Below are 24,828 nucleotides of genomic sequence, written 5' to 3' on the forward strand. Positions count from 1 at the left end.
TATTAATGTAATATCTAGTAAATATTCAAATTTCAATGGTTTGTCATTGTTTTTATGTAAGGGTTCATACAATCTTAAATGCGATTGATGAATTTTTAACGAGCATCAGATAGCTCCCAGTCGTGCGAAAACAGCGGAGCATCGTTAACGACTAATCGTTTATTACCCAGCGTCGTCGTGACAAATTTTTATTGTCCACCAGAATATATGCATAATATATATATATGTATAGTATAATCCATAAATAACGTATCGCCGTCCTCTGATTGTACGCGACCGAAGAACCACGGATTTATCTGTCTTACGTTATACGTTTCCAATGTATCGGCGTTACATATCAGGGTCTTGAACCGTGCGTGCGTCGCACGGGTGTATTGGTGTCAATGACTTCGGAGATTGTCAACGTCAGTGGAGGAGAAAAACTACAGCCAGATAACGAAAACCACGGCGTGGTCATTGTCTCTGGTCATTCTTCTGGGTCCTCTGTTTTAAATTTCCTCGATGATCGTAATACTTTATGGTATCATCGTGATTACTTTAATTAGATCTAGGTCATCGGCAGTGTTTCACACGCCACAACAAACAGGGTATGTATCATCGTGATTTATGATATTGAGTTACCAAAATGTAGGTCATTTCGTAGATGCCTCATTCCGATCATCGATCGAACATTTCAGTCTTTCTTCAGCTGAGAACATCTTTTTTATACTGACCACAGAAGGATAAGTCGAGAAATTCGAATTAGGATAATAGAACTTTTATACAATTTTCAAGTGAAAATATTACTTGGCTTTTTGTAATAAAAATTGTCTACAATTTATCAATCCAAATTCAACTTATTTTATTATATCTATTATAGATTCGGCAACTAAATAATCGCGAAGTTTGTTGATAGACTTCTTATTTAAAATCTGCAATCTCGTAGATGCCAACCCAATATAACTATTTTAATCTATTTATTGTGTTTATAAGAATTCTATTATCTTATAGAAATTGTGTAGAGTTTCTATCGTCTGAATCTATCCTTTGAGTTTACGAAGGTTCAAGAGTAATACGCAAGCTGGCTGAAGGTATCGGTACCGGTACCGGTACCGGTGATATAAATTACAACACTCAGAGACGTCTCGTTAGTACGATCCTCTTCAATATTCGTCAAGATGTAAAACGTCGTTGACACGATTATTATTAAACACTGATCCGTTGGTTATACGCTGGATGACCGCGGCTACGGTTTCTTAGGTCTGTTGAAGAGAAAAAAAGAACGATAGAAAGCAGGGCGATAAGGAACCGGGCGAGGGCATCCGGGACCTAGCGTGGTCAAAGGTTTCTGGAGAGATTTGTTTCGGTGTAACCTTCTGTGAATAAATCGGAGCTCGATAATCCTGAACGCGAATTATTCTACCCCTGACACTGACTGATTTTATAAACTCGAATCCTAAGCAGAAATGAATTCTTCTACAAGCAAAATTCCTATTACAGACATAATATGAAAATTGTTTCGTTTTATTAAAAAAACTTGTGAAAATCGAAATAAAATAATTTGTTTGATTTACGAAGGCATTTTGTTGATACGTTTTTCATAATTCATTGAGCTTAACCAACACTATTTATCGTTTCTTTATTGACCGATTTGAGAAATGGTGTTTCATGTAAGGTGACTGTCCCAATTTCTGTTCACGTGATAATTTCCACTCACTTAGGGGGGTAGACTCTGATAGGGGCATGATAAAACAGAATATTACCTACTAAATTGGCTAAAAATGAGAATTAAGACAATATTCTTATTACTCTGGTCACTACTCAATGAGATTAGGCTGATATTTAATAAAATAATTGTCGCAAAGTGAAGCAGGTACCGTAGCCACTTTGGGTTTTAAGCAATTTTATACCAAAGCGAGATTATTTTTAATAAAATAAGAACCATGGCACCGCGGAAGCAAAGATTAGAATTGAACTTTTTGACAAAACGATAAGTGTAATCCAGAAAATGAACCTGATTCTTTACACGATATTCATTATACTTCCGAAGTTCTAAGACTTAGCTATTTGGTTCATGGAATATTTCTACTCAACACAGAATTCTGTGTTCGATAATTAACGCGGTCGAAGCCGTGGCAGGGGATGCTAGTAATTAATAAAAAAAAAAGGGTGTTTTGCAAACGTGAGCAGACGCACATTGCTTAAATAGGTGCGTGGGTGTTGGTTGATAATAACTGCAACCTATTTTATTATCGTCGCTGATTCGTGCGAAATTAATAAGTGGCGAGCGACGGCGCCACATCGAGATACAAACCGAGCGTCACGTCTCATTTAATTATAAATTCAATTAGGTCGAAGTTGATTGACATGAGCATACGACTTATGCACCATCGCGATTCGATCTTAAGCGAGGGAGGGTTTCGATCTCCTATTCTGCTATATCGGATAGCATCGATTGTTCACTGCAGTTACCTCACGTGACTAAATTCTATTCGATATGTATGATTTATATGACATTTATTTTCCGTAATACATTTGTCTGAATAGTTCTCAGGTTTTACTACGAAGCGTAAAGTAATTGTTCTTCTCTGTGACTGCTACTACAATGACAGAACGAGGGGTGTTCTGCCAGTGGTTCAAATTTTCTACTCATTATGTAATTTGTACGCACGATTCGTTGTATTTACAGTCGGGGATCGAGATTAATAATCTCCGATCCGATTTAAGATCTCAAAAGTTTAAAAAACGTGGTAAGAATTTAGGCTCAATATTTGAAGCGATAAACTTTTAGGGAAAACGATATATTTAGAGGTATGTATTAAATTTCAATTCTTAATTCGTGAATACTCCGATCGTCAATTGTTTACAAGTTTTAGTACATGAATTATGAGGTTTGCAGCCCTATCGTCGATTGTATAAGGATGGAACTGAAGGTACCGGTATCTCACCTAGCACGATGGGATCCATCGAGGAAGGCAGTCTCGCAGCCGTCGGCTACATGCAACGCGAAGTTCAACAACGCACACTTCCCCGTCCGACTCTTATCAATATCGTTTCGTCGATTTACGAACTTCGAAAAAGTCTAGCAAAGTTTCTATCGACTGCACCGGGATCACCATTCACGATCTCTGGTTCCCTCGACCAGCGGCACCCCTTCGGTTTTACATTTTCCAATCCGTGTCCAGGCGCTCGCGGGTTCCATTCGTCTCGGCGGAATTTTCAACGCGCGACTCTTCAAGGTAGGAATACGATGGTGCAAAGTTCACCGAAGACACTTCACTGATGCAACACGCAGTAAATCGGCGCAACAGTGGTTCATTCACGCGGCGATCGAGCCGAACAAGAATAAGTAGACGTTGAACATTATTTGAACAGAAGATCGAGGTGGTAGCGAGAAGCGTGAAGCGAACGGTTCCACGCTGCCGCCGTTCATTCACGCATTAAGTAGACGACACTGATCCCGCGTTTCACGTGGGTCGCGGGAAAAACCGCGACAATTTAACGCAACAGTAAATAATCTGTTGCAGCGTAGCGTTTCACCGTGTCCGTACGCGTTCGTCCTTAGGACGATAGAACGAGAAGAAGCAGCATGCTCGGGGTACCAGAGTAAAACAGAGAAAGAGAGAGAGAGAGAGAGAGAGAGAGAGAGAGAATAAAACGCCGGCTAGACGAGACGAAAAAAGAAGCACGGACACGGTCAATGGTGCGCGGCTCGCCCTTCGCTGCCTCACTGACTGGGGCGACAGATTTACCAGAGCAGAAATAAGAAATCTCCTCTCTGGCTAGTAGCGTAGTCTTTAGAACGCGGCCCCCGCCTGGTCCCTGTGTTACTCGCGCTTTACCGATCTATAAGTGTGTGGCTACACAAACGAATTAGCATAAGAGAGTGGAAGCGAGTGCGCCCACTCGTTTTGGACGTCGCGCGATTACAGGAGCAAGAGGGGGACCGTCGTCGGTGCGCGACGGAGTATCGTTCGAAAGAAACCGATGCGACGGGATGAGAGGAGATCGGAGAAGGACGGAGAACGAGCTGCGCGACGAGGAAGCTCGAGGGGGGAAAAAGCACGGGAGAGCTGCAAGTGGTCGATCGACCAATCGGTGCCCGGTCACGGCAAAGATACGCGCGCGCTTGGTCACGTACGTGCGAGAACGGGTTGACGCAGCTCCGGGCGTGTGTGCGTGGGTGTACAGACGAGTGCGCACGCTCGACGAAGCGCGGCCGTGCAGCATCGCCGTTGAAACGACGGAGCGAGGGAAAATTGGCCACGCTTAAGAGGCGGAGTCACATTCGCACGGACCATTGGCGAGTGCAGTGCACCGTAATCCAACGCGGTTTACGCCTCTTCATTGTGCACTCGTGCCGAACGTTTCCTCCGGTTTATCGCTTCTCTTTGCCTTGCTACTCGCCTCGAATGCACGACCCCTGCTAATTACGTGGACGTATATATTACCTTTGACAGACCTGACTCGCCAACGAGATTTGTTATGTGAGAAAACCGATATTACTTCTTTAACGGTCTTTAAATAACAGTCTTGAAATTATGGCTTGCCGTAAATACTTGCCACGCAATTATTCCACGGGAACGAACATTCCTTTTTCCCCTCTTGCAAAATTTCGTTAAACGACCGGTCTCTTTTATTATGTCTCATTTTTTTTAGGAGATTTTTATAAGAAAATATTTGAGACTTTGAAATCCGAAATTCGGAACCGATGCTGATGATAACGAGCGGCTGATTCTTCTGCAAGAAATGCAGTTCTCCTTTGAGCATTACTGCGACATCTGTTGGTACATTAAGAAACCATACAAGTTTGTAAACAAGTTGAGAGACACTGCACCACGATTTTACACTGGACGACGTCATATAACCCATTTACGGGGTGTCCGCGTTTTTTGGCGGGCAAATTACAACCTGTACTTATACAGATGTATACTGTTCGAATCTGTCAGTCTCTGAATAAATAGTAATAATTTTTTACTGTCGATCTTGTTCATTACTTCCTATTAATGCGTAGAAGATAGTATACTCGTATATCGAAATGGCAAACTTACAAAACACGGGAAGATTTCGACCCTTTAGAAGGAACAATCAAAACGAAGAAGGAAATCCAACAGGGTACTTATTTTAATTGAAAATGCGTTACATATTATATCCGCTTACTTACTTCATTCTTTTATATCTAGCGAGACTTCGGGAGGAAGATTAAAAGTGGTGAATGAAAATATAAGATTAGATGCTTTGTATGGATTTCACAGAGTGAACGATGTGAAAGAAAGAACAGGTTTTCTTATCAATATGCACGCAGTAAGTATTAAGACAGATACAGAAGTATCTTATTTTATTATTAGACTAACGATCTATCTCCTTATAGACAGAAATTATGGAAGAGAATAAAAGATTACAGAGCGGTGTGGATTATTACTTTTTAGAACAAGACTGTAGTCGATTTAAAATCTCTTATCCCTACTGCCCATACTTTTATATTCTATGTAAGAAGAACACATACGAAGAAGTCTCCACAGGCTTATTTAAAAAATATGTTGACATCATACATAAAGTGGAAACACTTTACAAAGAAGATCTAGATTTGGTACATTGACCGTTTAAGAGAATAAGAAGTTTTCATTTAGGATAGTAACTACCTTTCTGTCTTTCAGCCAAATCATCTGATTGGTTTAAAACAGAAATATTTAAAAATCTCTTTCTTAAACACCGTGGACTTGAACAAAGTCAGACGTGATATTCTTAAAGCTGTAAAGGTGAACAAGGAGAGAGAAAAGAATCATACTTTTTATACAGACCTACTGTCGAGTGCACTGAATCCGAATCAGGAAGCAGAAGGTCAAGAAAGTCATAAGAAAACAGTGGATTTTACAGACAATATTCTTGATATCAGGTAGAAATTCAGTACACCTAAGATTCTTGCTGGGCGTAATGAGAAATGGATGGAATGAAATGATGCACATTTATTTTTACAGAGAACACGATGTACCTCATCACGTAAGGGCCTCTATAGACTTGAAAATTTGTTGTGCTAACTGGTATACCGTTAGAACAAGGGGACATGAGATACCAATTATTACAAAGAGGGAAGACATCGTTGAACCACCCGATCCAATTGTATTAGCATATGATATTGAAACTACGAAACTTCCTTTGAAATTCCCCGACGCTGATACCGATCAAATTATGATGATATCATACATGATCGATGGACAGGTATTATTTTGGAATATTTTATTTAGCACTCGGTCCATCTTAATGACTCGCATTTTCAGGGATATTTAATAACGAATCGAGAAATTATCTCTTGCGACGTAGAGGATTTCCAGTATACGCCAAAACCCGAATTCGAGGGACACTTCACTGTCTTTAACGAACCGAATGAAAAAGCGACGATAAAAAGATTTTTCGATCACATAAACGATGTTCGACCGCACATATTTGTAACGTACAACGGCGACTTTTTCGATTGGCCGTTCGTAGAAACCAGAGCAGCTTCCTACGACATGGACATGAAAGATAGAATAGGATTCTCCAAGAATCGAGATGGAGTTTATACTAGTAGACCAGCTATGCACATGGATTGTTTATGGTATTATCGTTCATACAACTCGTCATCAATACATTGAAAGCATAGAATTATTTTAAATCCTCTTCTTGTTACAGTTGGGTAAGACGAGATTCTTACCTACCAGTAGGCTCACAAAATTTGAAAGCTGTCGCAAAAGCAAAACTTAGATACGACCCTGTAGAATTGGATCCCGAAGACATGTGCAGACTGGCATCCGAAGATCCACTAATCCTAGCGAACTATTCGGTTTCAGATGCGATTGCTACGTATTATCTCTATTATAAATATGTTCACCCTTTCATATTCGCGTTGTGTACTATTATTCCTATGGAGCCAGATGAGGTAATACATGAAATGAAGAATCATAAGATGAACGATGAAAATTTTCAATTACTTATAGGTACTCAGGAAAGGATCTGGCACGTTGTGTGAATCTTTGTTAATGGTCCAAGCATTTCAAGCTAACATTATATTCCCTAATAAGCAAGAACAAGAATTGAATAAGCTCACGAGAGATGGTCACGTGCTGGATCAAGAGACATACGTAGGAGGACACGTGGAAGCCTTAGAATCAGGAGTTTTTCGAGCTGATATTCCTTGTCGCTTCAAAATAGTGCCGAGCATGGTCGATGATTTGATAAATGGCGTGGAGCAAGCCCTGAAACATGCTATACAAGAAGAGGAAAAGGTGCCGATCGAAATGGTTACGAACTTTGGCGAAGTTGTCGATGAAATTACATCGAAATTAAAACCGTTGAGAGATCAACCATTGAGATTAGAGAATCCTGTGATTTATCATTTAGACGTCGGCGCTATGTACCCAAATATTATACTGACTAATCGGCTTCAGCCATCTGCGATGGTCAATGAAACTGTTTGCGCTGCTTGCGATTACAATAAGCCAGGGGCGCTTTGCCAAAGAAACATGAAGTGGATGTGGAGAGGAGAATATTGTAAGATGATATACACTCCCACTCGAAAGTTTGGAACCAGCAAATAAAATATATTGTAAGTGTTTAAAGAAAAAACAGCTTTTCTATTTGTTTTCAGTTCCTGCAAGTTTGAGCGAATATCAGCGGATACAGCAACAGCTCGAGAATGAAAAATTCCCATCGTTGTTTCCTGACGGTAATCGGCGAGCGTATCACGAACTATCTGCGGAGGAGCAAGCAACTTACGAGAAGAAACGACTCACGGAGTACTGTAGAAAGGCGTACAAGAAAGTAAAGATTACCAGCATGGAAGAAAGAACGCAAACGATTTGCCAAAAGGAGAATTCATTCTACGTCGACACAGTGAGAGCGTTCCGAGATAGGAGATATGAATACAAAGCGCTTACTAAAGTCGCGAAACAGCAAGTAGCGGCAGCTGTGGCAAAGGGAGACGCAGGTGACATCAAGTCCGCAAAGAATCGCGAAGTACTATACGATTCTTTACAACTTGCACACAAGTGTATCTTAAATTCCTTCTACGGCTACGTTATGAGAAGAGGGTACGTTTCTTATTTTACTTGTGCGGGTACCACCAACCCAAATTTTCGGACATCCGTAAATAAATATTTTTTACATTTTGAAGAGTGTTAACACGATATTTCACACAGATCCCGATGGTTCAGTATGGAGATGGGTGGCATAGTGTGTTACACGGGCGCTCACATTATTATGAGAGCCAGAGAAATTATAGAACAGGTCGGCCGACCTTTAGAATTGGACACCGATGGAATTTGGTGTGTCCTACCCGCCTCTTTCCCAGATAACGTCGTCATCAACACCACTCATCCAAAGAAGAAAAGACTCGTAATATCATATCCGAACGCTATTCTCAATTTTATGGTGAAGGATCAATTTACCAACGACGTGTATCACGAGCTCGTCGATTCAGAAAATTTGACATATAAAATTAGAAATGAAAACTCGATATTCTTTGAAGTCGATGGCCCATATTTAGCTATGGTACTACCTGCGGCAAAAGAAGAAGGGAAAAGGCTGAAGAAACGATACGCAGTGTTCAATTTCGACGGTTCTTTGGCTGAATTAAAAGGTTTCGAAGTTAAACGAAGAGGTGAACTGCAGCTAATAAAAGTGTTTCAAACATCCGTGTTTGAATCATTCTTGAAGGGCAGTACGTTGCAAGAATGCTATGCGTCCGTAGCTAGAGACGCTGACTACTGGCTCGATATTCTTTATAACAAATGTACGGAAATGCCAGACTCAGAGTTGTTCGAACTTATATGTGAAAATAAATCGATGTCGCGGAAACTGGAGGAGTACGGAAGTCAAAAGTCTACTTCTATCTCCACTGCCAAAAGATTAGCCGAGTTCTTAGGCGATCAAATGGTAAAAGACGCTGGATTGTCGTGCAAATATGTGATCGCTAATAAGCCTAAAGATGCACCGGTTACAGAACGAGCAATACCGCTAGCCATATTTCAAGCGGAACCAACAATAAGAAGGCACTATCTACGCAAATGGTTAAAGGATCCTAGCTTACAAACCGACGATATACGCAGTATTTTGGATTGGAATTATTACATTGAAAGACTTGGGAATGCTATTCAAAAGATCATTACAATTCCAGCAGCAATGCAAGGAATTTCAAATCCAGTGCCCAGAGTAAAACATCCAGATTGGTTACACAAAAGAGTCCTTGAAAAGAGCGCAACACAAAAGCAGATGAAGATTGTAGACATGTTCTCCGTCGTCCCTAGAGAAAACAAGGACGATAATATTCAAAATTCACATGAACCATGTGATATAGAAGATGCAGTGGAAGGAACTTCTACGTTTAAGCAACCTTTACCAGTGGTAAATAAGAGGAAAAGAAGCAACGATGAAGATGATGATAGAAACATAAATAAAAGTTGGAGAGAAGTTCTGGGTTCGCCGCCACCGAGAGGCACTACTAAGGAAGAAAGATTGAAATGGTTGGAGTTTCACAAGCAGAAATGGGCTTATCAAGCTAAGCAAAGGGAAGAATGTCGGAACAGCAAAAAGAGTAGATTATCTAAGAAAAGTGACGAACAAATTAATTTAGGCGTAACGAGAAATACAAACACATCCACTTTAAATGGTTTCTTAAGACGAGCTCAGAAAAAATTACTTACAACCCCGTGGCAAATTATTCAAATATCAGCAACGAACGAGCCCGGGTTGTATAGATTGTGGGTATTAGTAGATACGGAATTCCATCAATTGCGACTCGCCATACCTCGTATATTTTATGTGAACACTCGTAAAGTGAAAGCCGATCCAGAGCCGGGTAAAAAAGTAACTTGGAAGAAGAGTTTGAAAGTTCTTCCGCGATCTCGGCCTGTGTACAATTTGTACCAATACTCCGTGCCAGAAGCACAGTATCAGATATATAGTCAAGAGCTACTAGAAGATTTGAGTAAGCCGGAGATTGAAGGAATTTATGAAACACAAATGTCGTTGGAGTTCAGAGCTATTTTGCAGTTGGGATGCATTTGCACAGTCGACCCTAAGGCTGCGCGAACCATGACGGATGGTGCCGACACGTTTAATTTAGATCAATTGGAGTTCAAAAGTATCGGGGTGCAACCGTACCTTCAGAACCTTGAGAAGATCAATCATATTTTCTTATACCATCATTGGAGTGCGAATCGTCAAAGAGCTATGTGGGGACTGTTTCTGAACGCGAGCAAAAAAGCTCACATATTCGTTTACGACTCGGTTTCATCGAATCAAATGCCAAATATGAACACGCTGTATTCCCAGGAACGGGAAACAGCTTTGTCTATGAATGGAGAAGACAAAGTGAAATCCTTGCCGGAATCGATGCAATTCGTATTGAAATTCGAAACGAACTTCCAACAACTTTGTCGCGTATTACAAGCAGCCTTAACTGTGTATAAAAATGAAGGACACGGTCCAACGATTTGTATTGTGCAGACAGCAGTACCTAAGTCAACGTTAACAACACAAATGCCTCTACTTAATGATTTTCCCATGGTTCACACCCACGTGCAAGATATCGAGAATTTGTATGCCACGTTAGAATGGCAAAAAGTAGGCGCAAAAATGATGATACGGCATTATTTTAAAAGTCAACAAATTTTAGAATTGATGGCAGAACAATGTAGATTCTTTCATGCGCCGATCGGCAATATTCCATCGGATCCTACCATTTTCGGTGCTGATTTATTTTATGCCAGGCATTTGCAGAAAGCTAACTTTGTCTTATGGTGTTCGCCGACAGAGAAACCAGACCTAGGAGGCAGCGAAGATGATGATAACAGGTTGCGTTTAAATTTGAGCATTCAAATTAATATTCGGGCACATTCAAAAACTGAATTTATTTTGAAGCGTGTCTGAACATTAATAAGAATCACTGTACTATTATTTTAATAAAACTGATTGCAGACTGCTGACGGATTTTGAAGAAAGTGCACATTGCGCTGCAAATAACTCCGGCACTTACTCCAGCGTCTGCATCGAGTTGGAGATAGAAAGTTTAGCTGTAAATACCTTACTGCAATATCATCATATTCACGATATCGATGGTACCAGTAGTTTCGTTACATTTCATAATCAACAAGCAGCATCCGTTCAAGTACGTAAGTCTTGTTTAAATTGTATCAAACGAATGTATAAGAAAATAATATGATTCATATTTTCGTAGGAATTGGCTATGGGTAAATCGTTAACCGGGTCGGTTTCGAGTTACGACGAGACTACACTGTGTAGTCCTGCTTTCAGGGCATTACGAAGTATGGTCAATCAATGGTTGTTGGATGTTTCGGTTTACAAAAACGTATTTGCCGATTACCAAATCGTTCACTTTTATAGGTAAACCTGAATAGCGCATCGCGGTCTACATATATTACATTTGTTCATTCGAATTTTGTAGATGGCTGCGTTCGCCCAATGCTCTGCTGTATGATCCTGCTTTACGAAGAACGCTACATACTTACATGAAAAAATTGTTTATACAGTTGTTAGCAGAATTTAAAAGTTTAGGATCGATAATTGTATTTGCCGATTTTAATAAAATCATTGTGTGCACGAAGAAACGATCTGTCTGCGATGCACTGAGCTACGTAGAGTTCGTCGTTCAGACGATACGCAATAAAGAGCTTTTTCACAGTATTGAGATAACGTACGAACAGTGCTGGGAATATTTAACATGGCTCGATATGGTAAGTAAAAGTTTTTCGTTGCGTACGTAATCATATCTTATGATCCATTGAATTATATCGTATGAAAATCGACAGCATAATTTCGGCGGTGTGAAAGGGAAGCTGCCAAAAAATATGGAAGAAAATAGTCAGAATAAGGACACGAATGATGAAGAGACCGAGAATGAGGATGATGATGCTGTAAGTATTTCTAAGATATCTTTTAATTATTTTTTATGTATGTTTTAATCAAATTTTTCGTCTGATAAGCCTGAAATAATTATGAATTGGAATCTGATGGAATGTCTCCCCAAAGAGGCTACATGTCGCTCAAGCTTTAACGCCGTAGTAGCTGGATATATCAATGCCATTTATCAATTTATGATTAAAAACGAATTGAATTCTACTATAAGGGGAAGAAGGCCAGACAGTATGAGTCAAAGTATTACAGATCAACTTGGACTGGGATGTATACAAAGTACCGCGGGTTTTGCTAAGAAATTCATAGAAGAAGATATGTCTCAGGAACTTTTTCGGTACATATCGTTTCTTCGTTTTGTTATTCTCACAAACCTTCGCAGTCTAGATATTTCACATCATAATTAATTGTCCGTTATAGAATTGTACAAAAAGTACACTATAATCTTCCACACAAAATGTTAACAATTGAAGAATACCCGAATTTGGATTTCGATGGTGAAGATAGTAAGAAGATTAATCCAGCTTTGGAGTTAATCAAATCGGTTTGCAAGGTAACGGCATATCAAACGTATGTTGCGAAATAAATTATATTATACATAAACGTATAATTTTACTTTCAGGTCTTATCTTTGGATAAGGAAATTGAGAATGAAGTGTACAAATTACAAAACAATATGTTAAGACTGATCGGTATCGGGAATTTTAGCGATTCAGTTGAATGGCACGATCCATGTATTTCCGTAATTTTGCCTGAAATTATTTGTAAGGCATGTAATCATACAAGAGACATTGATCTTTGCAAAGATAATTACTGTATCATGGAAGAGGATAGGTGAGTAACATGAGAAAAGTGATACGCGACCTGCTATGCACAGTGGCCCTCATTAATATTCGGACATATTTCAAAATCTGTCATCTAACAATTATATCGTTTAAAAATGTATTCGATTATTAATAAGGGCAACTGTACGTGACACTCGATTTTACAGGTACATATGGAAATGTCCTCTTTGTAAAATGAGTTACGACAACGAGGAAATCGAGTTCCTGTTAATTGATATATTCAACCGTAAAAGTATGGACTACGTATTGCAAGATTTACAATGTCGTAAATGCAAAGAAGTTAAAAGGGACAATATGAACGATATTTGTTCATGTTCTGGCGAGTTCAAAACTCTGGTTCCTAAGAAAGAAGTATTGAAATTTTTTAAGATATGTAAAACTGTCGCCAGGAAATGCAACATGGAGACATTAATGGATATGGTTGAGAATACAAAATCTCTCGTAAATTTCATGTGATTTTATACAGATAATTTCAAGCTTTTTATATTTTTACTCTGATAGCTTCTTAACTTAAACACCTGTATTATATATATTTATATTAAGGGAAATAAAATTTAATGGATTTACATTTCTAATTTTACATGTACATATATTCTTTACAACTGTTTAGCATTAAGTGTAACAATTTTAAATTCTAATGTTATATTTGGATACACTTACGATAATATGTCTATTTTTCCACTTCTGGATCTGAAATAAAAGATTTAGAATGCTTATGATATTAAGATTCTTTATAATTTATAATATGTGAATCTTCATACAAAATCAAACATTTATAGTCAATCGTTTCATAACTGCATAAAATTCGCAGTCTAATATAAAAATTAAGCTCACCTTTGAACTGGAATTTCGGGAACTCCGTTGCATCACCTTTTAAGGCAAACTGTTTCGCAACTCTGTCAAGTTCTGATTGCTTTTCTCTTAGAATTTCAGGAGTGGCATCGACTAATTTTCCACCACTGAATACACGAGTAATTATTAGAATATTTATACCATTGCATTCTCGATGAAATACTTGTTCTTACCTGCTTTTTGATTTGTATTCACGAATTTTATCTATGAACAGTTGTTGTATGGGATCCTTTGCTTCTTGGAATGCAGGTGCAAGGATGCCAATATTACGTTTAACAACTTTTTGTGCACTTGCAACCACCCGTTGGGTAAGCATTTTTACTTAAACAATCGAATAATATGTATAAATAAAAATGACTGTTAGACAGTCAAGCAGGGTGATTGACAACCAAAGTTTTGAACGATAGACGAATATGAAACTGATCGTAAAGATTCTGTCAATTGACAGTCTGTATTAAATCGAACATTCAAAACTTAAAATATGTGAAAACTTACCCACGATTTCTCTTACGTAATTAAATACTATGTAATACGAGCAGGTTATGCTTATTGAATGAAACACAGTGTCGAAAATAAGCAATTATATAGCTGCATTAAAACGCAGCAAAGAATGAAAATTCGTGTTAAAGAATTTATATAATTTAAGATAATATATACTTACTTTTGTATTTAAGTAACACTTCAAAGACACTCGTCGATATTCTTTACCTTAGAATATAACACTCAACCATAGAGCATGCACTTAACAAGAACAGTTTCAACGCAAGATCGATAGTAGAGAGCATTACAATTTGCAATGAATTTTTCGTTCGAACGATATTCGTTGTTATATTTTATAACTACAATTGTTTTAAAAAAATGAAATACTGGGATACCTACTGGGATTGTAAATCATCTATTTCATTCGTACACGATCTTCTCTGGTGATTCTGTAACTCGGAAAACGGGACTTGAATGTAGCCGCAAGTTCAAAATGGCCGCCTGCATGAGACGTTCCTGCGCATGCCTAGACGGCAACGGCATTTCTCTCCATGCGCAGGAGCTTCTCATACAGACCGCCATGTCGAGTGTGCAGTTTCATTCACATCCCGTTTTCTGAGTTATAGAATATCCACAGTATTCCACAGGCCTGTCTAGATCGTGGTAGCGTTGATCCAACGGAAACAGGAGGACGCGACGGCGAATCATGGCAGGGAATGTGTACGCCCACTAGCTATTGGCCAAAGGCTCTCTGGCCGCGGGGAGGGAGGTGAGTGTATCCCGCTCTCAGTTTCATTCATGAACGTCTGAGCCGCAGCCATAATATATTTGTAATCTGTATTGTGTACGGGTTGTACCGCGTTAGTGCTGCCGATGTGCGTGCGCCTCACAGTCGTACACGTGATTCTCGTTTTATGTTCGGTTCGCCGTTGGTGTTTTCTGTGTACATTACTTGGACCATTTACTCTGTCGCAGTCTTCATTGGATATTAACTTGTGAAACAGGTAAGTAGATACGTTAAAATCTCTCCACCTGCGCGCTTCCCGGCTCTTACGGGCGCGCAAACGTGAATCTTCGAAACTTTCGAACTCTTGTTAAATCGTCACCACGCTTTTGTCACCGGGCAAACTGCGTTGCAAATCGTGATACTAAGAAATTGCGAGCTTATTACGAAACGATAGAAAAGCATACGCCTACGTTCAGGCAGGCCTATATTTGTTTTGACCAAGCGATTTCTTGGTTACTTTACATCCCACGAGCAATTGGAAAATGAATATAACACATAGTTCAAGATGTTGTGCGTGGGCGTGTTACAAATCGTCCAACGAGATCAGTTTTATTCGTGTATTTACATCTACTATTAGAGGTACATGAGAGTAAGTTAATCAGAGATTCGAATCTGACCTTCGTATTTATTCTATGCATGCAAACTTTTTCGTCGTCCTTCAGCTGTGCATCGTAATCCTTCAGCTGTGTCATTAAGAGCTTTACATACGTATTTTACGTGCTCGTCCCATACGTGCTCGTATGGGAACTCATATTCTCCCGTACGTTACATCGTTAATTATTATTCATATCTTTATTTGACTTAAAATACTATATATCTTCGAAGAAAATTGATTACGCGATAGAGAGAACGACCCTATTGTGCTTAATCAGAGCTCGAATACGTTCGATTACATATAATGTTTCGAATGAAGTACGCTCACGACAAAATTCGAGATACGACGTTTACGACAACGTTTCGCAGATTAGGTCTCACATCGATTAGTATCGATCGCAAATATCATGTACCTGATAATCGTATCGTGCCTTGCGTAATACACAGAATTTCACTGTTATCATTTCGATTAAATGTACACTCGAGAATATTTGTAGTTCTCATCTTTTTTTACTATCACAAGTGTTTAGTGATTTAGTGAAATTGGTGTGGTGTTCGATCGAAGATGTATAAATGGATCTACTACGGTAATGGTACGTTGTATGTAGAATATATACTATACAATGAAGCCTATTGGCTTGTTCAAAATTATGACTTGTTTAACGACCGAATACGTCTCGTGACGTTCAGATAACGTTTTCATTTCTCGTTACAACTTTTACGACTAACAGACAACGTAGGACGATGAGTTTTATTCACCTAAAGAGGTTCTTCACCATTTTTATTTGTATGTACTCTTTTTTTTTACAATGATTCGAGTAAATGCATTGCATTATTACATATGCATCATGCAATGATACTATCGGTTATAATAGTGTGGAAAAAAGGCATAGAAGATTTGGAGTAGTCCTTTGGTTCACGATGTTTGCTAATTTTCTGAGAAGACAGAGCAGGTATGTAATTGTGTTAGTTCAATTCTAAATGACTATCAATTCGACATTTGTAAATTCTACTCTCTTGATTGGAACTTTGATATTTATATTTTATTAGTTCTTGAATTCGTTCATGCGATTGTATTTCGAATCTATCTAAAAAATACTGACCTCGATACAACGTTATTGAACCACATTTCAACATATGTATTTCTCTCAACATTTAAAACTCTGCCAAAACAGATGCGGTCGGGTCTGGATCAATTTTTTACACGATGTCTGTGTAACATATTTTGCCTGTACGGCTTGTAGATAATATTTCCGTGAAGCAGTATTTGGTATACAAAGACGAGAATGAGAGAGTGAGATGGCGAAGTTGCGGTGAGGCTGGTAAAGGTGCGAGCGAGAGAAATAGTCCGCGCTGGATGGGTGTAAGTTAAACGCATACGCGAGGGGGATGGCTAGCTTGGCAATTTAAAAAAGGAACGCGTTGCCTTCGGTGTTGGTGGGTCGAATGGTTTTTGTACACTTTCTCGGATCTCGGGGAGTACAGCCTGGCAACGCCGCGATCTACCCATTCACTTCTTCAATCGTTTGTCTCTTGGCTGTTTCTTGTTTCTTCTCTCTGCCAAAGACGTGACAAATATCAAAGGCCAGAAGACACCAGGCCGTGACAAAGCTCACCGCGAACGTACTGACATTGCGCGAAGGACAGAATGAAAGTGCAATCGCGTGTATGTTCGAGAGAGAGAGAGAGAGAGAGAGCAGATGCAACCCGTTGATCGATTTAGATCAGAGTTTGCAACACGATTTCTGCTTCTCGAAATATGTTATTCGTGGTAAAAGCAGCTAAGGAAAAGCAGAATTCTTTCTGTGAAGTCATTCCTTTTAACATTGGACACAGATTTATTAATATCTTCGGATCTTGTTCTCTTAGAAGAATCTAAGACACTCGACAACACGTCAAGAATCATTGTCTCAAGCTGTACGCTGCTATTATCAAAAATGCAAGTTTTTTCTTTGTTCATATTGATAAGGAGGGAGTGATTTGTCTCGCGAGTATTTCGTATAGTTCGGGGGACGATTTTTTCGTCGGAAAAAAATATTACTTTGGTTTTAATAAGCTCGAGACTGGAACGTAACGAGATTTTTCCACATATGGGTGTGTCATGGGTTTTGAAACCCTCGCATACGGGTCGGTGCATCCCGTGAACTGGTAGAACGTCTGCCCGCATCTGGAAACCAAGCAACACCTCCTCCTCGAAAGATATTATATTGCTTTCTCGACCGAGTTGAAACAATAGACACTTCAATATCTCTTAAGGGCAGAACACTGTTCTATACGGTGTCCATGAAAATCGCGGTCTGAAATTCCGTCTAGGTGTAAGCAAGCATTCTTTTTATTTCCCGTTTGCGTTAGGAAATCATTAGCAACCCGGCAATTTTCCTCTAAAGAAAAATAGGCTTCGTTACTCGATGTACGCGTTAACTCGTCTTCCTTGGTTAACAAGTCGAGGGAAAAAAGACTTGAACAGAGTGCAAACACGGTAATAACCATCGTGTAGCGATCATTGTCTTTTTTCCGTTTGTTTCTCCCCTCGCTTTGGTTTCATTTCATGGACAGGAAAATGCGTAAGTTCTCAAGGTGGTTCTAACTCAGTAACTTCGGCGTTACGTGTATGCATGAAACATTAACGCAACTGTTTAAGATAACTGTTTCCTGAATCAGAAATATTGCAAATTGTTTAAAATCTTTTACAAAATTAATATAAGTACCAAACCCCTGTAATTGTTGTTTTCAAGTCTTTGTTAATATAGCAGGGCAACAATTAGCTTAAGATTCTTGGTAATGTCTCGGTTTCCCGAAAACTTTCATTCGAAAAATCTAAAATGATAGACTGGTTTTCTCTTTTCTTTTGTTTTATAATGGGCAGAGAATTCGAAATTGCTAGGGTAGTGATTGTAGGGTAGGGTAGAGTAGGGTAGTGCTTAGCTAATGACCACCGATTCTTTCGTTGTATGGAGTGAAATAAACCGATGATGTTACGACGTCATCCGTACCTCTCGAGTGATCTTTCCCCGCTCAGGAAACGCAGGTAAACGCATCCGAGTGGAAACGGCATCCTTGTGTTTGCACGGAAGCCGGTCGGGCACTTTAAAACCCCAAACCGATCGTATTTTATTACCCAACCATTGAAGATGTTCAGGTGTATAATTGGCAATAGAAAAGCAATTATTACTATTACTTTATTGAGGAGCTTAAGCCCTTTTGAGAATACAAAGGAGAACGGAGAAGTGTTCAAATATACAAATATTTTTATCATCGATAAAATAATGCTGAGTTAATCGCGATTTCACTTTCACCGAATTTCGGAGTTCGGAGTTCGGTCGTTCCATTGTTCATCGCAGGTGGCACGATTGCTTGAAATGATAATTAAACGAATTAAACGAATTCGTGTAAATTATATCGTCCGTCGCGTCAAATCGATACTATCTTTAGATAAGAATCCGCTCTCAACCGGATTGAATGAATGGCAATCAACCGTTAGTTAATACACAGAATTACGTGGCATAAAAATTTTGTTGACCGTCTCGAGGGGAATCTTCGGATAAATTCCCGCAACAGATATCATCGCACAGATAATCTGCCCTGGTATATTCCGATTCTCACGATCGTTTTCTGAAATATGTTTTCGTGATACCTGGACTCGATCTTGGTCGGACGGGATTCGCTCTTTCTGGAAACTGAAAAGTTATTGACACGTTGCATCGCGGAGAGGGTTAAAAAAAGCCGAATCTCGATTGCGCTTTGTAACGTGCGTGTACCAGCCGCGTTTCGGTGCTGTATACAAAGAGCCGTGAGAGTCGATGGCGGTGCCCGAGCACTTTTCCACCTACCATCTGTCGTTCGGGCTTCCAGCCGGAGTAACCTGATCTTTGTAGAAACCAGAGTTCGAAAACCTCCTACGTATATGCCCATGGCAGCGGCTGCAGTTCCTCGCATCCCCTTACATGCGAACCTCTTTCAAAATTACACTTCGTTCTCGCTTATCACATAAACCGACCGAGTATTACGCCGTGATCGTTATCAAGTGTAGCTTGCAATTTTCAACATGTGAACTGATGCAAAGGAATGATCTTAATTATTTTTTCAATCTATTTACAGACAACATGGATATGGAATCCCTGTATGACTACGGGGAGGAGGAACAGGATTTCTACGAGGAGAGTCCTGGGACCAGGAAGGGCTACCCGATCGACCACAGGTCCATCAAGGTGAGTAGTGAGTAATGCACAGAGTAACTAAACGTACGATCAGTTGCAGGGTGGGTAAAGTGGAAACATGATGTTTGTCGCTAAATTTAACGACGTCGCACCGATCACAGGTGTAATCACACCGGGTCTAATCTTGAACCGGCGTGCAATTTCGAAAGACTCGCGACGGCTGTTCAGTCTCTCGTCGAAAAATGTTTCTATAGCCGCGTTATTTTAGGGCATCTCTTTTGACACCGTTGCTCGCATTGCCAGCGAAATACTCTGTCTATTGTGTAATCCTCGATTGCTCTCCGAACGAAATCGAAAGTTCAACGAGTAACTGAATGTTAAAAGTTAATTAGTGTCAGATTGCACTCTCGATTTTCTACGTAGGGAAGCAATTTTCTCAGCCGACTATAAAACGCTGTGAACTCGACAATAACTAAGCTAAAACGTTCCGTAACGTTTTGCATATTATTAATTAGCCTTAACAGCTCGTTAACGTGCACGAAACATGGTCACTTCTATTAAACGTAGAGAGGGGTAGCGGAGGGGAACAAGGAGAATCGTTTGAAATAGGCCAATCCTACTCTATTTTCACGGTGATAGTTGACGTTGGCAACTGCGTTGGCAGAGGTTGCGATTGTACGAGTGCCAGTAACAATTCGTTCCGGAGCTGCCCTCCGTCTTCGTTTCATGAATGAACGTAGAGCCAGTCGTTCATCTCCCACCCTCGCTTCGCCCCTCTGGCCTCGCCTGGTCACTGTCTAACGCTCGTAACACTGTCTAACGACGAGATCTCTGTCCTCTTCTTCCACTCGTCTGCATGTCGGTCTCACTCGTCCAAGTCCCTCGTTGTTCTCTCTCGTTCCCTTCGTGTTTCTCCTAACACAGGGTTCCCAAAGTTTTGCCCAGGAGGGTAAAAAAAAAGTATTATGGAAAGATTAAAATTGTAAAAAATCTCTGTGAATTCAAGACCTGATATTACAGACTGCAGTTTGGGAACCACTGTTCTAATGGTATTTCGCACTCCTTGCTCATCTGTCGAAGCAGATATAAAATCTTTAATCACCTCAAGCTTATGTAAGCGACGTTTAATTGAGACTTTCATCGAATCCACACGAGCCTGGAATGCGATTCTAATCGTGAGTGTATGTTAAAAATTCGACGATTAGTTGAAGCCTCGTTAAATCGAGTCGCGTTCAAGTTTCCCTTTCTTGGTCATCGGTCCTGGTCACCATCGATGCACTAAGAAGGCATCCGACTCGCCGTTTCTCTGTTTGGTTTTTCCTCGTCTAAGCGTCTGCTGGCCTCCATCTGTTCCGACCGCTCGGATCAGCACGGTCTGGCTACCAGCTTACGCACTTTTGCTCGGACCTCGGGCGACCACGTCCTTTCTTGACGTACGTTCGTTTTATACGTTTAGCTACATGCAACAGATTGAGAAATTTCCTCAAATGAATTACGTTCAAAGATGCCGCATTTCGCTTTTAATCGATCCGACAAAAATGCATTTTCTCAATGTACTTCATGTATTTTCAAAATGCAGTTTCTTAATCTACAACTACGTGTGAGACACGTGGACTTGTATTTGGGCCAAAACTGATTATCACGAGCCTGGCCCGTGATGCGACGGTTGCGGTTTGTAATGCAAGGGCTAAAATTCGAAGCAAGTTTGATCGAATTAAATATTCCATAATAGTGGAACAATTTATTTGTAATACATCTTCTTTGCGTCGTGTAAGTTCTCAAGATTATCTCTAGCAGTTACATTGTAAGCGCCTAACAATGTTTATAACCAGTTGTAAATGTAGAATCTCGAGGCTGTCGGTAGCAGTTACAACGTAGACATTAAACTGGTGGCCAGGCGACGACGGCCGGCATCTGAAATTCGGCGGTTGCGGACAATATAAAAGTTTTTCAGTATCAATATAGGTATCGTACCGTATAATTCGCACTCGGCGATTTGAATAGACATACGATTTCCAACAAAGAAATAGTATACCAATTCATATGTACAATTTAAATCCTACGTATACGACACTTTACTTATTTAACATAGTTGACGCAAAATCCGTGTTCCGTTTCCGTTGTGGAAGTTGACCGCATGAAGGGAATAGCAATGGAAAAGAGGAATAAGTAATCCTCCGAGAGTGAAAGGGACGACGTAGGCCTGTGAGTCGGTTGAGAGGATTGGGTCGAGATGCAAGGATACAGGCGGGTAAAGAAACGCGTGCACGGGAGCCAGTGCTCGAGGGAGGAGAAAGGAGAAATCTAAGTCGCCAGAAATAGCATCCCTCGCACTATGCAGTAGTTAGACCTGCATGCGCCCGTTCCCGTTCCTTCTAGTCGCATGCACCGTTGAATCATCGACGTCATTCGCTCTCTCGACGCATCGTCCTCCTCCTCTCCTCTGTCCTCTTTCTCTCTTCCCTTCTTCGATGTTTTGCTCCTTTTCATTAACGAGGGTTGACGGAGAATAACGTCATTATAATACGTGTATTTATAATCTAACACGTGTATAGAATCTTAAAATACGCATGTTGACGGTGTAAGTCAATACAGTGCTGTTTCTCTCAATTCGTTGTCGAATGAAATAACTAACTGATGATATCACATGATTAACTCTTATTTTGTACTCCTATGTTATTATCAGGTTATTTGCTTCTCTTAGTTTCCGTTTTGGAAAACTGTAGGACTGATTTTATAACGTGATCGCGAGACACAATTTTAGTAACGCTGTTTGGAAATTCTTATGGGATAGAGAGGAAACGGTTCGGGAATAGTTGAATGAGATTAACGATAAGGGCCTGTCCGGAGCAATTAAGGATTGCAATCGTTCCCGTTCATTCGCAATCGATTCAGGATTGAACGATTTGGGCGTGGTGCATCCGTTTCCTTTCCTAGCTTCCTATTGCATACTGATCAAGTACCTGCACCTATTTTCCCTTAACAATAGGCATTCTCAATAGGCCAATCGAAGTAACGAAGACGATCCACATCGAAACTTTATTTCTTTTGTATTTGGCATTACTAGACTAGATTTCATTCATTTACGAGTATTGATTTTCATTTTTATTATATTTTTAAAACGAACAGAGACATGCATTGCACAAATCTGAAGAAATGAGCCGTAGATTTATTACTATTTTCGGGACTCATAACGCAATCGAAAACGGATACTTTCGAAACCTGTACCATTTACAATTAGTACTTGCAACGTGGAATCATCTTGTTTCCTGTACAAACATTCACGAATCGCAACATGTAATTGTCGCGGCGTGCCGTCGAATTTCGCAGATATTGAGGGTTCCGTTCTTTCTCGGGGCCATCTGTCGATGAATATTTAATAAGAGAAAAGCAGGACAGCTGTTGTTAGGACAGGAACTGGCCACTTGGTCGTTTCTTCGCCGGAAGACGTCCACGAAATTCCCCGATAAATCCTTTACCCTCCCACGATTTTCATTTCCACATCTGTGTTTATCGGTAGACTGAATCAAATTCTTCGGATCAATATTAAAACAGTTTTCAAACGTGTTCGAATATTAATAGGAGTCACTGTGTGACTTATATGAAATGACGCCACTCGTTCATAACGATATAAGTAAAGACAGCCCATAGGAGGAAAGGTTACTCGCGATTCGAACGAGAAAGAGTATTCATCTCGGTATACTGTGGTTAGATTTGCTCGCAATCGATCCTGGGGTAAGGTTCACCTGGTTCTAAATATACGTGGCTAACCTTTCGGCTTTTAACGAGGGTAATAAAATCCATTCTCGATATTTATGTCGCGAGGAGGGGCAGCCCGCGAGAGTTGGTCTGGCGGAAAAATTTTTAATCGCGCGTGGCTTCTTGTCATTCATCGCTGATAAATAGGAGCGACGTACAAATAGCCTACGTTACGGAGCGATGAATGGCTGACGTTACGCGGCCGACGTTCTTTTTTTTCCCTCGCTCTCGATTCATTGATGATACACGCCGCTTACCGAGACCTTGTCCTCTCGTAATTCTACGCCATCGATTCGTCTTCTCGCTCGCCACGCAGATAAACCGACGCAGTTTTTTGTCTGTCGTATCGCTGCTAAAATTATCTTCTACTATTAAAACTGGCTTCGCTGGCGATTTCTGAATCTAGTGTTCGAAGGAATCGACGAATTCCAGTGTCCCACCAGTTCATTGAGCCTGTCGATCGCAAATCCGTACCGCTCAACGCTTTCCGAGGAAGCTTATCTTATCGCGACCCGTGCGCCGTGCAATCGAGCGACGTTCGGTCTCGCAGAACATTGATATTATATTCATTGATGGTGAGTTCCCCTATTGATATTTGCTACCTTCGTAACCCGACACAGATAATAGTAAATATTGCGAATTGTTCAAGTTCAAAATACTCGGTTTATAAAAATTATTAAGAGTCCGTATAAAATTATTTAATAGTTCCACGCGGAACGTATCTCTGTTTCACTCGAATCTTTTGTCGTTTTTGATTATTCATCGCTTGTCTGCCGTGTTTGCGACCACTGATCGCGTTACCTTATTTTCAATTTTTAATCAGTCTGTCAATTAACAGACGGCGGCGTTAAGCATGAATAACGAAACCTCTCGTTCGTACATTTTGCATTTGACACAGTTGTCGATATTCGTTCGTTAAGGATGTACTGGCTATACAGTCAATCCCAAAAGTTTATGCACTTTAGAAACGCATTTTTTAAAAAGAAATCAGACGTCGGAAGAACATTGCTAATAAACAACAAAAAAAAATTTTCGATTTTTCTGAGATTTTTTCAAGGGGTACCCCTTCAATTTCTTCCAAATTTTCGTTTTTGGCTAATAACTTTCAAACTGTTGGACATGCAGAAAAATTGCATATCACCTTTTTTGTAGAGGATGACGAGATCTACAATTTCTGTATAAAAATTTTTCGCTAGCGTCAATAGTTAACGAGTAATTTGCAAAAAACTGTTTTTTCGTTTTTCGTCCATAATTCTTTCAATATTAATGCTAGCGAAGAAGTTTTATACAGAAATTGTAGATTTCGTCGTCCTCTACAAAAAAGGTCGTATACAATTTTCCTGTAGATTCAACGGTTTACGAGTAATTAAGGAAAAATGAAATTTTTTGCCAAAAGTTCGCCGTTTCGACGCTGGAATGTTCGGATTATGTCAACATCAATAAAATGCCAAATAATCATACGTAACTC

The 24,828-nt window shown here is 39.9% G+C and overlaps 4 protein-coding genes across 10 annotated transcripts in view; 2 read left to right on the top strand and 2 right to left on the bottom strand.

Annotated features, from left to right (window-relative positions):
- Positions 1 to 705, bottom strand: part of LOC108632041 (paired box protein Pax-1) — a 15,869-nt gene extending 15,164 nt beyond the window's left edge. Inside the window, exon 1 of the mRNA XM_026819409.1 lies at positions 622 to 705. Within this exon, the coding sequence (XP_026675210.1) occupies positions 622 to 661 (40 nt within the window). The 5' untranslated portion in view covers positions 662 to 705. The remainder of the gene's footprint in view (positions 1 to 621) is intronic.
- A 3,525-nt stretch (positions 706 to 4,230) lies between these two features.
- DNApol-epsilon255 (DNA polymerase epsilon catalytic subunit 1) lies at positions 4,231 to 13,311 on the top strand. The gene is made up of 19 exons (XM_018036631.2): positions 4,231 to 4,466; positions 4,639 to 5,094; positions 5,163 to 5,283; positions 5,351 to 5,569; positions 5,637 to 5,875; positions 5,958 to 6,198; positions 6,258 to 6,574; positions 6,649 to 6,895; positions 6,954 to 7,506; positions 7,604 to 8,045; positions 8,154 to 10,808; positions 10,933 to 11,122; positions 11,192 to 11,358; positions 11,420 to 11,708; positions 11,784 to 11,888; positions 11,958 to 12,223; positions 12,307 to 12,439; positions 12,509 to 12,720; positions 12,878 to 13,311. Exons 2-19 carry the CDS (start codon positions 5,018 to 5,020, stop codon positions 13,185 to 13,187), a joined length of 6,783 nt encoding a protein of 2,260 aa, XP_017892120.1. The 5' UTR covers positions 4,231 to 4,466; positions 4,639 to 5,017; the 3' UTR covers positions 13,188 to 13,311.
- Positions 13,300 to 14,354, bottom strand: LOC108632205 (ATP synthase, coupling factor 6). The gene is made up of 4 exons (XM_018036632.2): positions 14,245 to 14,354; positions 13,757 to 13,904; positions 13,566 to 13,690; positions 13,300 to 13,421 (listed from the first exon to the last, which is right to left on the bottom strand). The coding sequence occupies exons 2-4, from the start codon at positions 13,897 to 13,899 to the stop codon at positions 13,402 to 13,404; spliced, it is 288 nt and encodes a 95-aa protein (XP_017892121.1). The 5' UTR covers positions 13,900 to 13,904; positions 14,245 to 14,354; the 3' UTR covers positions 13,300 to 13,401.
- A 281-nt stretch (positions 14,355 to 14,635) lies between these two features.
- pnt (ETS transcription factor pointed) overlaps positions 14,636 to 24,828 on the top strand; it is a 108,382-nt gene continuing 98,189 nt past the window's right edge. For 2 of the 7 annotated variants that reach the window (XM_026819487.1, XM_026819488.1), the window contains exons 1-2: positions 14,852 to 15,067; positions 19,543 to 19,652. In XM_026819487.1, coding sequence (XP_026675288.1) covers positions 19,548 to 19,652 — 105 coding nt within the window. In that variant the 5' untranslated portion in view covers positions 14,852 to 15,067; positions 19,543 to 19,547. The other 5 variants (XM_026819486.1, XM_026819485.1, XM_026819491.1 and 2 more) reach the window with 5 other exon arrangements.

The sequence above is a fragment of the Ceratina calcarata genome, unplaced genomic scaffold, assembly GCF_001652005.2.
Source record: "Ceratina calcarata isolate Rehan_Ccalc_2016 unplaced genomic scaffold, ASM165200v1 scaffold151.2, whole genome shotgun sequence".
Taxonomy (NCBI): domain Eukaryota; kingdom Metazoa; phylum Arthropoda; class Insecta; order Hymenoptera; family Apidae; genus Ceratina; species Ceratina calcarata.